The sequence below is a fragment of the Octopus sinensis genome, linkage group LG9 (assembly GCF_006345805.1).
Source record: "Octopus sinensis linkage group LG9, ASM634580v1, whole genome shotgun sequence".
Lineage (NCBI taxonomy): Eukaryota > Metazoa > Mollusca > Cephalopoda > Octopoda > Octopodidae > Octopus > Octopus sinensis.
Genome location: NC_043005.1, coordinates 31,029,520 through 31,045,116, shown reverse-complemented (window position 1 = coordinate 31,045,116; position 15,597 = coordinate 31,029,520). Strand labels below are relative to the sequence as shown.

The window sequence follows — 15,597 nt, the reverse complement described above, 5'->3', positions numbered from 1 at the left end:
TACTTCAAAGCTATTAGGGTAGGAGGAGAAGGCACACCATTATACATAAATATAGCTTTGTTTTTGTAGTTAAATTACGTAATATGGTGATAGTGAAACGTATGTGAATAATCCATATTTTTATGGCTTTTTTTTTTGTCTAGCTCGATTACGTTTTGGTTATTTGCTGAATTTATTTGAGAACATTTCTTAGTGGTGCGACCATAGCGGACTTACTTCTAGCATAAGGGCATCCACATAGTGGTTTCTCTCTCATATGTATACAATATATATATATACATATTAATATATGTGTACTTCATTTTTGTATTGTTTAAGCAGCACATTAAACAATTAATTGATTAGTTGGTTAGGTATTCAAAAGAAGTGGTGTTAGTCAGCACATATTGGTATAATGACTCTCCAAAGACATGAAATATATATATATATATATGTATCCTTGATATTATTTTAAAAAGTACATGTTTATTCTGGCCTTCTAGTACCCATGTGGAATGAAAGACAGTAACCTCTTCTAATACTATGCCCAGTCAAAGTGAAGTGTTCATGACTAAACCACAGTTTATGCTCGAGCATAAACATAGCTAACCTCTCATTTGAATTTCTTCTTGGCAAACATTGTATATTTGAATATCTACATCACTTTGCTATTTGTGTGTCATATAAGCTATAGAAAAATTTCCATTGCTCTTTACTTACAAATTTATTATTGTTATGTGTTTTTTCCTGCTTCTTTACTAATAATAATATTTTGTTTTAAGCCCATTTCAGTTGCTATTTTGATGTTGAAATCTTTGCAGTAGTAAGATATGTTCTTATTATTGCAGCTTATGTTTCACTGTCTTTTTATAGTTAATATTCTTCATTTGTTGATCACTGTTTTTTTAATATTAAATATAATTTATGTTAACAACTGCTTTGCAATATTTCATCTTATAGCTGTTTGCTTTAAATTTTGCATTTTCAACTGTCACAAGCTTTCATTGTTTTATCAATGGTAAATACACTTTTAGTATTTTCCTTTTCAACATAAGTAATACTAAGATTAAATATCTACATATCAGCTTGCTTCACTTCACTTTCATTTTGTATGTAACAGTATTTGATTACATAACTGCATGTTAAATATAAACAAACAATACGCTTCTTTTGTTTGGTTTACATCAAGAGTTACAACAATGTGAATGTGATAGGCTTGATTTTTCTCTACACATAAATGTAGATAGGTTAATGGTATTTACAATTATATTGTGTTTAGTAACAACTACAAACTGTACTAAAAATGTGCCAAAGTCTGTGTGTGTGTGTATATATATATGAGAAAGAATCCACTATATGGATGCCCTTACGCTAAAAAGAGATCCACATGAGTCTCAACCACTAAGAATTGTTCTCAAGAAAAATTTAGCACTCTATGAACGTAAGCGAGCAGGACTACGTTCATAGTGTGCTAAATTTTTCTTGAGAACAATTCTTAGTGGTTGAGACTCATGCGGATCTCTTTTTAGCTTAAGGGCATCCATATAGTGGATTCCCTCTCATATATGTATTAATAATATTTACTGAATCTCAGTTTTTTATGCGCTAAACCACTGGTGTTAAAATGATGTTATTAAATTAATATCCAATTTTTTCACCCTCATTTTAACTTTATATATATATATATATATATATATATATATATATTATATATATATATATATTAAAATTAATTGGCAATAATTTTTCATTGCTTTTATAAATGCATGTTCTTTTAATATCAATACTCTACTTTATGTTTTCCACTGTTGACATTCAAGCTTCCTTCATGTTGTATGTCTTGCCAGTGCTCTTCCAACATGCATGCTATAGACACTATAGGAATATATGATACAATGATATCAAATTATTGTAAAACTTGCTATCTTAAAAATAACATATTCACACTAGTATATATAATGCTACACAATTTGAAGATGTGGCTGAAATCAGTAGTTACATTATACGACCCTTGTATATGTTGTATGATGTAATTTGTACAACAAATTAAAACATAAAGTTTGATATTAAAGTGGATATTTAAAGTGGCAAGCTGGCAGAATCATTAGCATAATGGGCCAAATGCTTAGTTGCATTTCCTCTGTTTTTATGTTTTGAGTTCAAATTCCACCAAAATTGACTTTGCTTTTCATCCTTCTTGAGTTGATAAAATAAGTACCAGTTGAGCACTGAGGTTGATATAATTTTACTGGCCTTGTGCCAAAATTTGAAACCAATATTAAGGTAGATGTTTATATCAGCAGTTTATAAATTTAGAAATGTAAGATTTCCACTGTTTAATCTTTACATTTTAAATATCTTCTGCATCTTATACTGTTTCTGTATTATTTCAGAATATCAGATGGCATTGGCATAACAGAAGTTTTTGCTTGAGAAGCATCATCGATATCTATCATCTTTTAAAGACTAAAGGAAGACACTAGAGAAAAGTTATTACTTTGTTTTGTTGAATATATTGTAAATTGCTGTGAAACATTTCCTGTAACTGAATGTGAATGTCTGGAAAATTATTTTACTTTCTAATTAAACATGGATCATTAGGAAGTTTATTGCATCTTCTGATCTTGTTGTTGAGAATATAGCATCAGAAAGTTTCCATAGGATAAATTATAAAAACAAAAAAAGACATCTATGATTTGTAGTGAGATTATAGAAAATGAATTGTGAGAACAAGGTTAAATGTAAAATACAATCTAAAAAGATTGGTTTACCTTATGATATAAGAAAAGAGAAAAGGAAACCATCATACCATTGTGATATCTGTGGTAAATCATTCTGTAGAGAAGGCAACTTTACTACTCACAGAAGCATTCATACAGGGGATGAGCCATATCACTGTGATATCTGTAATACATCATTCTCTCACAAAAGCCACTTAACAAATCACAAGCACATTCAGACTGGAGAAAAACCATATCACTGTGACATCTGTGGGAAATCATTTTCTGAAAAGGGCCACTTAACTACACACAAACGTATTCATACAGGAGAGAAACCATACCACTGTGACATTTGTGGTAAATCTTTCTCTCATGGAATTACCTTAACTAATCATAAACGCATTCATACAGGAGAGAAACCATATCACTGTGATATTTGTGGTAAATCATTTTCTCGAAATTATCATTTAACTACTCACAAACACATTCATACAGGAGAGAAGCCATACCATTGTGATATCTGTGGGAAATTGTTTTCTCAAACAAGCCACTTAACCACTCATAAACGTGTTCATACAGGAGAAGAACCATACCACTGTGATATCTGTGGTAAATTATTCTCACAAACAAGTCATTTAACAACTCACAAACGTATTCATAGAGGAGAAAAGCCATATCATTGTGATATCTGTGGTAAATCATTCTCTCGAAATGATTACTTAATTACTCACAAACGCATCCATACAGGAGAAAAACCATATCGCTGTGAGATTTGTGGTAACTCATTCTCTCAGAATTGTGAGTTAACATCTCACAAACGGATTCATACAGGAGAGAAGCCATATCATTGTGATATCTGTGGTAAAGCATTCTCTCACGGACTTACCTTAACAACTCACAAACGCATTCATACAGGAGAGAAGCCATATCACTGTGATATCTGTGGTAAATCATTCTCTCGAAACCATCATTTGACTGAACACAAACGCATTCATACAGGAGAGAAGCCATACCACTGTGGTATATGTGGTAAGTCATTCTCCCGAAATGATCACTTAACTAATCACAAACGCATTCATACTGGAGAGAAGCCATGTCACTGTGAAGTCTGTGATAAATCATTCTCTCAAAAATGTCACTTAACTACACATATATGTATTCATACAGTAGAGTAACTGCATCTTTATCAAAAATACGTCTCTGAAAAAATGTCTTAAACATCAAATTTGGATTGCTAGTTCTAAATTTTATATATCTTCAACTATACCTACATTGATGAAATACCTTGTCACTGTGATAATTTTTTTGTAAAACCTTCCTTTTAGAATATATGCATGATACATTACAAATATTCTGGATCATATATACATTCTTTCATCATATACCATGAGAATTTTGTTAAGTATATATCCCATCAAAAGAATGCTTCTGTTGTTGGTTTAGTTTTATGTAATTTTATCACTTCTTTTATTTATGCAAAGTAGATCGTATAATTTGTGAATTATCATAATCTAAATGTACATTCTACATGCTGGAGTGTGTTGAACATGTCTGTTATACATAATGTTACATATAGTATGAATCTTTTGGCATCTTTTCTGTAAAACCCAGAATCCTAACTTCTGATCTCATTATTCATTGTAAATAATCCTTAATAACCTGAAATTGAAATAAAGCTGGTTCATTATTAAATTATTCACCTATCATTTTATACACAGAACTAGCCAAAAACTTGGGCAATGTGTGATAAAAGATGCAAATTTCTCCAAACTGGTCTTCATTAACTGTTAACTTTGAAACTGTAATTTAATAATGTTATTTGATACTCAATACCAGCTACCAAAGGTTATGCAGGGAATGAGAAATAAACAATAGGATAACTTTGTACATTAAATAGTGGTGGTAATGGTCATTGAATACATAATGTAGTCAGTCTGTTGAGGTTAGCCAAGTGAGAAGCATTCTAAGAAAAACATATTTCCCAATTCACTGATACTGTTTAAAATTACATACATGTATAAAACTTACATGTGTGATATTTTGTTATTTATGATTTCTAGAACAAACAACACAGCAACACATTAATTGCATATAAGGTATTGAAATTTTTATAAAGTGGTATAATTATTGATGCCAATCTTGTCTGCAGTTTTGGGGAATATTGCTTTACAGCAATATTCCCAAGCTTTTTCGGGCTGCTGCCCACTTGACACCCAGGCCACATTCCTAGCATCCCACCCCAACTAACCACCATAGACCTCTTTCTGAAGCAAATTCAATGCAACCGTATTTTACAAATAAAATTTTACCTAACAAACCTATCATTTTGTTGTTTTTACATGAATCGCCTTACTTTTCTTCAATGCCCCTTGTCATTTTCCACTACTCGGGGAGGGAGGGGGGTAATACCACCTACTTTGGGAGTAAAGTGAAAGATAATTTTCCAAATATTTTTACAATGTAAACATTTTTCAGTAAGGTAGTGTGCATCCTAATGTATACAACTGTAAAGAACTATATTGGAATTCATTATTTATATTAAGGTGAAATAAATATAAGTAGTATTGAGGTTACCTGAAATACTTTTGATATACTAAGCAAAGTTAGGTATTTCTTTAAGTTTCCTTGTTGAGAATAGTAATCCAATATACCATGACATGTAAAGAATGTTATTATGTTTTGACCAACAGATTCATTGCGTACTCAAATCAATAGACATGATTTATCTTTTCAGTTCAGTTCAGTAATATATTTATAGAAGATAGGTGGTGGGATTCATTTATAACATGACATTAAATGTTTATTAACCCAACTAAATGAAAATCTCAGTAGACGATGGCAGTAATTAGTCAAAAATTATATGAACAAAACTAAATGCAGGAAACAATTCCAGAACTCTACTTTTCAAGTTGTGCTCTGAACTGCTTATATCATTCTCATTTTTACATCCGTTCTCCATATTTGCATGGGTTGAATGGTCTTCTCCAGCACAGCATCTTACTATAATGGGTGTACGGGTGTTATGTTTGTCTGTCTGTTTGTATCCTCTTCACAGTCAAGCAGCTAGACCAATTGTCATGATGATTTTCGGCTTTACAAAGGAGGTAATCAGACAGGCTTTAACTCTGTGTGTGTATTTTGTTGTGAAAAAAATACCTTTTCTCAGAATATTTTACACAATAATTTTTAAAGAAATCTGGACATCTTTCTTATTGCTAACCATTCAACTTCAAATTACAATTGTTAATTGTTGGAAGTCAAATAGACTGAGATATACAAATAGTGTTATCATATAGAGTTGAAGCTCAATACAAAGTTTTGAACTCATTATCTTGTAGTTAGTAATCCATTACCTTAAATTGAAAGCCATTAAGTCTGACTCACCATGATGAGGTATCACCTTCAAAAATTTAATTGATCATACTGATCTCAGTATGTATTTCAATCTGGCATATATTATATAGATCTCTGCTTGATGAACTGCTAACTTTGAGACATAGTGAGGCACAATGCTTGATTTAACAACAAATGTAAACACACACACACATATTAGGTGAAAGAATGACTGTGTGGTTGAGAAGTTTGCTTCCCAACAACAGAGTTCCACATTCAGTCCCTCTGCATGGGCAAGTGTTTTCTACTATAGCTTTAGGCCAACCACAGACTTGCGACTGAATTTGATAGATGGAAACTGCTGTGTTGTTCATCAGAAAATGACGGAAAAACATGTTTATAAAGAATAGTTTTTTGCTTCATGCTCCTCGTGTGCTGATTCTATCCATAAGAAAGGAACAAATAATACACTGTAACTATAGGTCATAAAATGTAGGCAACACGGGTGCATTACTAGTGTTTCTTAAAATATCCAAATTTCACAAATGAGGTATCAAAGTGTTGTTTTTGGATGGTCTCCAAGATACAGAACAGTAGAAATTACATTTAAATATTTTCAAAAATTCATAGTGATACCTATTTTTTAGCTAAGAACAACTGCAATGCTTACTGGGCGAAGGGCATTGGTTATACCCTATTCAGGTACAAACCCAAACTTCATCTCAATTTTCCCTTCATGGCAGAATTAATAGTCAAGACTGTTTAAGCATTTTATCAGATCAAATTCATACTATGGTTGTGGAGCATTCCAGTGAAGTTGAACATCTTATCTGACCACCACAGTCCCCAGATCTCAATATTATTGAACATTTAGAGTGCATTTTAAAACAATTAAGGATTCGATATCCTCCACCATCATCACTACAAGAACTGGATATTGTATTAGCTGAAGAATGGACAAAAATTCCTTTGGAAACAATTCAAACTTTGTATGAGTCCATACCTCATAGAATTCAAGCTGTAATTACTGCCAAAGGTGGTCCTGCCCCATGTTAAAATAAATTTGTTTAAAATTTTAAGGCGTTTCCATTATTTTGTCCAAAATCTGTATATATATGTGTATATGTATGTATATATATATATTCATGTATATATATATGCATATATATATATAGGTTATGAGAGGTAACGGTGTCAGGTAATGCTGAATAAGTGCTATGGATAGACCATATTTAAGTTCCAGATTCGGTAATTATGCGAATAAGGAGTCCAACTTAGGTCATATACCAGCGTGTGTATATAAAAAAAATTTTTTTTCGTAATGAGATAAAAAAACCAAGGCTGTGTAGATTTTAGAACATTTATAAATATAAGGTCTTACAGCTGTTTCTAGGATATTTATTATATTTCTTCATCAGAGACGGTGTAAGAGGATTGTTAAGCAATAGTTAATTTACATAAGATAGGAAATAGAGAGTGAGGTAGAGGAATGAAAATAGATGTGAGAAATGCAGGGATATGCCGTGATTGAGAAGACCCGGCAAATAAAGTGAGTTCACAGCTGTAACCTACACCAGTGTCGTATAACCAGCCCACTCAAAAGTACCTTTGATCGTAGGGCGGCATGCCGTGCTTGAGGAAACCTATTGAGTCAAGTACATCAAAATCAAATCAAATCAATCAAATGGAAATTGTAGTTGGGGTCCCCGTGCCGGTGGCACGTAAAAAGCACCATCCAAACGTGGCCGATGCCAGCGCTGCCTTGACTGACTCGCGTGCCGGTGTCACGTAAAAAGGACCATCCGATCATGGTCGATGCCAGTCCCCTCTGACCCGTGCCAATAGCATGTAAAAAAAGCACCGACTACACTCTTAGAGTGGTTGGCGTTAAGAAGGGCATCCAGCTGTAGAAACACTACAACATCAGAATGGAGCCTGGTGCAACCTCCTGGCTTCTCAGACCCCAGTCGAACCGTCCATCCCATGCCAGCATTTAAAACAGACGTTAAATGATAATGATGATTATATATGTATATATTTATATTATATATATTTCATCATCATCATCGTTTAACGTCCGTTTTCCACGCTAGCACGGGTTGGACGGTTCGACCGGGGTCTGGGAAGCCAGGGGCTGCACCAAGCTCCAGTCTGATCTGGCAGAGTTTCTACAGCTGGATGCCCTTCCTAACACCAACCACTCCACAAGTGTAGTGGGTGCTTTTTACGTGCCACCTGCACAGGTACCAGGGGGGTCCGGCATTGGCCACGATCGGTTGGAGCTTTTAACGTGCCAGCCAAGGCGGCGCTGGCAACAGCCACGTTCAGATGGTGCTTTTTATGTGCCACCGGCACAGGTATCACAACTACTATTTCCATTGATATTTATTTCGATCTTCATGTTCATGTACTTGACTCAACAGGTCTCCTCAAGCACAGCGGGACGTTCTGGAATCCAGGGTACTTTGAATGGGCAGGGGCTATGCGGAACTGGTGCAGGAAGAAGCCCGGGTCTTTGCAGTCACAGCATATCTCCAGAGATCTCGGTCCTTCGCCATTGCCTCAGTGAGGCCCAACGCTCTGAGGTCATGCTTGACAACCTCATCCCTTGTCTTCCTGGGTCTACCTCTCCCCCTGATACCTTCAACTGTTTGGGAGTGGCACTTCTTCACACATCTCTCCTCATCCATCCACAGTACATGACCATACCATCGCAAGCGTCGCTCTTGCACACCACATCTGATGCTTCTTATGTCCAGCATTTCTCTCAGGATGCTTACACTCTGTTGTACGTGCACACTGACATTACACATCCAGTGGATCATGCTAGCTTCATTTCTTTCAAGTCTACGCATGTCCTCTGCAGTCACAGCCCATGTTTCACTACCGTGAAGCATGGCAGTTCGCACACATGCACCATACAATCTACCTTTCACTCTGAGCGAGAGACCCTTTGTCGCCAGTAGGGGTAGGAGCTTTCTGAACTTTGCCCAGGCTATTCGTATTCTAGTGGTGATACTCTCTGAGCATACACCTCCACTACTAACTTGGTCACCCAGGTAGCGGAAACTATCAACTACTTCTAGTTTCTTCCCCTGGAGTGTGATGGAATCTGTTTTCTGAATGTCTGTGGTGTCTATTGTCCCTGTGCATCTGCCGCACATTAAAGCTATCTTATCAGTTAATTTCCCTTTGATGTTGCTGCACCTCTTATGCGTCCATAGCTTACATTGGGTGCATCTTATGGAGTTTCTACCTACCCCTTTCCTACAGATTGTGCAGGGCCACCTGCCCGAGGGTGTGTGTGCTGAGTTCGCCTTTCTGCTTACTATAACTTTGGTCTTTGCTACATTTACTCTAAGGCCCTTTGATTCTAACCCTTGCTTCCACACCTTGAATTTCTTTTCTAGTTCCGGTAGTGATTCTGCTATGAGAGCCAGGTCATCAGCATAGAGGAGCTCCCAGAGGCATCCTGTTTTGAATTCCTCTGTTATTGCCTGGAGGACTATGATGAATAAAAGGGGACTGAGGGCTGAGCCTTGGTGTACACCTACTTCTACCCGGAATTCTTCACTATATTCATTGCCAATCCTAACCTTGCTGACAGCCTCTCTGTATAGAGCCTGTACAGCCCTTATTAGCCATTCGTCAATCTCCAGTTTCCGCATCGACCACCAGATAAGGGATCAGGGAACCCTGTCAAAGGCTTTCTCCAAGTCCACAAAAGCTATGTAGAGGGGTTTATCTTTAGCTAGGTACTTCTCCTGCAGTTGTCGGACCAGGAATATAGCATCAGTGGTGCTTCTACCCGGCACAAAACCGGCATCTCATCTAATAAAGCTAGGACAAAGTAGTAATTTTTTTTTTAATTATAATTATCTATATTTAGTAGGTTGACTGTGTTTGTGTATGAATAAAAATGTGAGTTAAGAGTCTAGCTAGGCATAAAGTGAGAGAGAAGTATATTGTAATGAGTGTTTAACTAATATAAGGTGCATTGTGAACATCAGAATTTAAAAATTTATTTATGGAGTAGTGGGTGCACATAAGTATACTGACATATACGAAAATAATTCATATATAAAAATCTAATAAAGGAAAATAATCGATCATTTGCATGTATTAAAATTCTTTTGAGTTTTAACATATCCTTTCCTCCATTTTAAAAAAAATTGTTGAGTTTCTATGGGAATCTTTATAGCTCTTTATCAACCTTTTCACATATATATTACTATTAACATTATTAATAAACCAAATGTTAATAAGAAACCGATTTCTAATAAAAATGAAAATGGAGAAGATTAATATTGAAACATCTCTTAAAGACGTCTCTTCACCTACCCGTAAGGAGTACATTAAATATATAATAGCTAAATTCCATATCACCAGAAGAATGAAATGGAAAGCTCTTTTCTTTGACAAACAAAATAGTACAGAAGAAAAATTAGACAGCAAAACAAACGAAGAACTAATGAATATTAGAAGAAATTTTACATCCCAGAAAATCCCACCAGCAAATAGGATATTAGAAAAATTAGAAGACTACTAAGAAATATTAAGTTTTTAAAAGCGTTCTAAGGAATAATCATCTACGTTATTTGAAGCATAAAGTTAATGAACTCTCAAAATTAAAAGGTATAATCGTATTGTCCGATAAACAGGAAATCTATACATTTATTGAAATCCAAAATAATACTCAACCTGTGGTAAAAAAAAAAAAAACCCACTAGATACAACATACAAGATAAGAAAAAATGTAAATTCATCCAACTATTACCAATCTATCAACCCTATATTAATCAATTAAGCACTTATCTTTGCCAAGAATATGATTAAATTATCAATGAAAGAAATTAAAATCATACTTGAAGCTAGAAAAACTATAATATTTTATCAAGGTAAATATTGGACAAAGAAGGATACACCAGACTGTTTCGATGTACCCATGGGCGCGCAAGACACCGCTGAAGTAACCAATTTAGTCGGAATTTAACTTCTACACCTATTTAAAGAATTCCCTGAACTGGAAGGTGGTCTTTACCGCGACGACGAACTATTCTTAGAAATACCACCAATAGGAAACTTGAACTCTACTAAAAAAAAAAAAGACTACACAATTTCTTCAAAAACCGAGGACTATCCATCACTATTGAAACAGGTAACAACCCCGTGAACTTCCTAGACGTTAACTTTAACCGTAATACTTCCTCATATCAACCTTACCGTAAGCCTAACAACAATATCACATACATAAACCCTCAAATTAACCATCCTTATAACATTATAAAAAATCTGACAATTAACATTAGAAAGAAGTAATCTATTATCATCTAATGAATACATTTTTAACAAAAATAAAAACTACTATAATCTAGCACTTAGGAAGATAGGATAGCGAATGAACAGTGTGATATCAGCAGCAGCCGCTTTGGCGGGCAGCTGTCGTTTGTAAAATCTAAGGAAGCTATCTTCCCGCCCAGTCTTTCTTTCTCTAACGGTTACTATATAAAGAGTGACCGTTGCTCACGTTATTTATTCATTCTCCGTTCGCTGACATATCGTGATGGCTCGTACTAAGCAAACTGCTCGTAAATCCACCGGTGGAAAGGCTCCACGTAAGCAACTGGCTACCAAGGCAGCCAGGAAAAGTGCCCCAGCTACTGGCGGTGTGAAAAAACCTCATCGTTACAGGCCCGGTACCGTTGCTCTTCGTGAAATCAGACGTTACCAAAAATCCACCGAACTTCTCATCAGGAAGCTTCCTTTCCAGAGACTTGTTCGTGAAATCGCTCAGGACTTCAAGACTGATCTTCGTTTCCAGAGTTCTGCTGTGATGGCTCTTCAAGAAGCTAGCGAAGCTTACTTGGTTGGTCTTTTCGAAGATACCAACTTGTGTGCTATCCACGCTAAGAGAGTGACCATCATGCCCAAGGACATCCAGCTTGCCCGTCGTATCCGTGGCGAGAGAGCTTAAGTTGCTTTTAGCACTGTAGAATGGCCCTTTTTAGGGCCCCTATATTATATCGAAAGTCCCCTCGGTTGATATGCTTTTCGCTTAGTTACATTTTTCAGGTTTCTGCTGTCTTTATACTTACTGTATTACCTTGCATAAACGAATGGAACCCGAACGGTGATGGTCAATCCTCTTAGGTACACGTATGTAGTCGTCGTTTTCATTAACATTCATTTTGTGGGTGTAACTGCATTTTATGTGTGTATTAGAGAAGGTCCTTAGTTCTTATCTTACACTGGAGCGCGATATTTTAATGTTATCACGAAGTCGTACGCTTAGATTTTAATGGGCAAATTTCGATATTTCTCAGTTTCTTTCGTTACGTCTATGTATAAAGAAAAAAGTTTTTAGAAGTTAACTCTGTATTTGAAATATCTTGCGTATCTTAACTGAATTAGAAATTCGGACTGAATCTTGCTTTATGCACTGCATATAACCCCTCAATTTGGAATTTTCAAAAGGTTTTGCGAATGTGTATTCGACGCAGGAATTTATACGATGCAAGGACCAAAATAAAATTTGCACTGTTTAAGGGTTTTTAGCATGTCTCATACTCTTATTTGTTTCAATCTTTCAACGCATTGCTGGGTTTTAAGCAAACAATTCGGATTTTTAAAATGCCCCTAATCCAGACTTCGTAAATTGATTTTAAAGTTTATTTTTTTCAATCTTAAATCCTCTCAAAAATAGGTTTATAAATGCCGTGCGTAAGGCAGGATTCCCCCGCATAACCGACCTTATTGGGGATGGAAAAGACCCGGATAAGCATTTTGTAAAAGTTCTATTAAACAACCCGTTTCCATTTTCCCATTACAATCTGAGTTTTTTTTTTCTTTTAAGTCTACAATAGTGAAGAGGTTACATAAATATTACTCCCTAATATACATACTGTATTGTAGTAAGTACTCAGTCACCGTGTAGTACTCTTTGAATTGGGCATTGTTTGCGTAGTGGTTGTCAAAACTCAGTTTTAAAAAATTATAACCGTACATCGTTCTGTTCCTGTCATTTTCCCGTTACGTACGTTTTTTTTGTCAGTTTGAAAACAGTTAGTCTGATAAAATTTGAAAATGACTTGCTCGTGTATAAAAGGGAACCGTTATTTGAAATTTTTTCTGACCGTCAACGCAATATTACCATAGAGAAATGCGGTACATGTACTTAAATTTTCATTTCAATTAGTCAAATCTGATAAAAATCGCTGTCAATATCACCTATCTAAAGGAAAAGAAAATATTCACTTCTAATAGGCGATTCTTCAGAGCAAATGGTATTCCGCCCCGAAAGAGAACATCTTTAACTATTAATGAAACGTTTCCATTTTAGAAAATAAGTATTTAAATACCTAATAGTTTACTTTATCTTCAACAAACACAGAGAAACCTTTTAAAACTTTAAAACCGTTTCTTATATTTATTCTTTTACTTGAATTTTGACTGCGGCCATGCCAGAGCACTACCTCAAAGAAATCGACCCCAGGACTTTCAATGTAAGCCTGGTACTTATTCTATCGTCTCCTTTTGCCGGAGACGTAAACATCAATATCGGTTGCCAAGCGATGGTGGCGGGGAACAGACACATATACGTCTACCAAATCCACTCAAGGGATATAGAAGACACTTGCCCAAGGTGCCAGAATCATGTGGTTGAAAAGCAAGCTTTTTACCTCGCAGCCGTGCCTGCTCCTATTTAGATTTAAAAGCTATGTTTGTTGAGGTTAAAGTAAACTTGGATATTTAAATAAATGTTAATTTCTAAAACGTTTCGTTAGTAGCCTAAGATTTTCTCTTTCGGAGCGAGATATTTGCTTTGACGAATCAGTTGTCAGAGGAATTTTTTCTTTAGATGAGTTGATTTTGACTGCTATTTCTAGCAGGTTCAGTGGACAGTAGACTTAATTATAATGAAAACTACGTGTACAATGTTTGCGTTGACGATCAGAATTAAATTTTCAAATAACGGTCCCATTTTATACGCAAATAATATTCAAACTGACAAAAGAAGCTGATAGTATGTAATGTATTATTTTTGAACACCTACTCAAAATTTAAATTGCTTCCAAATCATGTCCACTGGATCGGGTTTTCACTTATTACATGCATATAAAGAAAAAACAACATTCCCCTGTAACAACAGATTCTGCAAAGCAAATCATATCCCGCCCCGGAAGAGAAAATCCTTGGCTACTAACGAAACTAGAAAATAAACATTTGGATATCTAAGTTCACTTTCAACTTAATAAACACAGTTTTTAAATACGACCGTTTCCACAAATTCAATTTATAGAAGACATCTATTCAACTTTTCCGCGCATTTTGGTCACTGGTGCATCCTATTTTAACGTCAATCTATCTACTCCATTTACCTAAACGTGAAAGCTAAATCTAAACAAATTAATGGAAATTAAACCACTTATCGCATGAAATTTAAGTCAAGAGATAACTTTACATAAGATATAGTGGCCCTAAAAAGGGCCGTTTCTTGTTGAAAATCAGTTCATTTACTTAGCTGGCTTGTTGGCCTTCTTGGGGAGAAGGACAGCTTGGATGTTGGGAAGGACACCACCCTGGGCGATGGTCACTCCAGACAAAAGTTTGTTCAATTCTTCGTCGTTACGGATGGCCAACTGCAAGTGACGGGGAATAATTCTTGATTTCTTGTTGTCTCTGGCAGCATTTCCTGCCAATTCCAACACCTCAGCAGCCAAATATTCCATTACAGCAGCAAGGTAGACTGGGGCCCCGGCACCAATACGTTCACCATAGTTTCCCTTACGGAGAAGACGGTGGATACGGCCGACGGGGAACTGAAGACCGGCACGGGATGAGCGGGTCTTGCTCTTTCCCTTTACTTTACCTCCTTTACCACGTCCAGACATTATTCAAATTGGTTGCAGATTATGCAGCGAACAGCAAATTTAGCTGGTTATATTTACTTTACCTTTAAATAAGCTTTAGTCGGCTCCATGACGTAGTAGTTGCTAATTAGGCATCCATGTCACTTGACTTTTGAATTTTAACCAATGAAATCACAAGGCGCCAGATTAAAATAATCGTCATCTGTTGCATCAACTTGTAGCCCCGGAGGAAATGGTAAACAAAAGCAAGTGAAAGGAATTCAAATCTCAAATTGTACCAGTTGCTCATAAATTTTACACCCGAACTATCAAGAGTTTAAAATGCAGCCATTAGTTACATCGTTCTAAATCGACTTAGCCTACCAGTCGGCTACTGTGGATCCTATATCCAAAAATTAATAGCTTGTTAGAAATATTTTTTTTCTTCACAAGGCCTGAAATTTTGTAGGAAGGGGGCTCATCGATCACATCGTCCTCGGTTGAGTTCAAAACGTTAAGATGGATAAAATGTTGCTAATCATTTCGCCTTGTGTGCTAACGTGTGATTTTGTCTGTCTGTACTATGTTACAAATCAAAATTTTGCATATATTGTATATGAGCCGTAATGGTGTTATCAGGAAATTCTATTTAAGAGAATACTGCAATATTTGATTGCAGTAAAATTGATGAGGTTGTTGCAAACCTCAAAGATCGG

General features: G+C 35.6%; 3 protein-coding genes across 3 annotated transcripts; 2 read left to right on the top strand and 1 right to left on the bottom strand.

Annotated features, from left to right (window-relative positions):
- The first annotated feature begins 963 nt into the window (after positions 1–963).
- On the top strand, positions 964–4,794 carry LOC118764667 (zinc finger protein 253-like). Its single transcript, XM_036505666.1, has 3 exons — positions 964–997; positions 2,373–3,098; positions 4,760–4,794. The coding sequence occupies exons 2-3, from the start codon at positions 2,696–2,698 to the stop codon at positions 4,792–4,794; spliced, it is 438 nt and encodes a 145-aa protein (XP_036361559.1). The 5' UTR covers positions 964–997; positions 2,373–2,695.
- A 6,677-nt stretch (positions 4,795–11,471) lies between these two features.
- Positions 11,472–12,006, top strand: LOC115215526 (histone H3). The gene has a single exon (XM_029784708.2). The coding sequence runs from the start codon at positions 11,596–11,598 to the stop codon at positions 12,004–12,006; it is 411 nt and encodes a 136-aa protein (XP_029640568.1). The 5' UTR covers positions 11,472–11,595.
- A 2,518-nt stretch (positions 12,007–14,524) lies between these two features.
- Positions 14,525–14,957, bottom strand: LOC115215533 (histone H2A-like). Its single transcript, XM_029784714.2, has one exon. It carries the CDS (start codon positions 14,921–14,923, stop codon positions 14,546–14,548), a length of 378 nt encoding a protein of 125 aa, XP_029640574.1. The 5' UTR covers positions 14,924–14,957; the 3' UTR covers positions 14,525–14,545.
- Between the last annotated feature and the right edge of the window lie 640 nt (positions 14,958–15,597).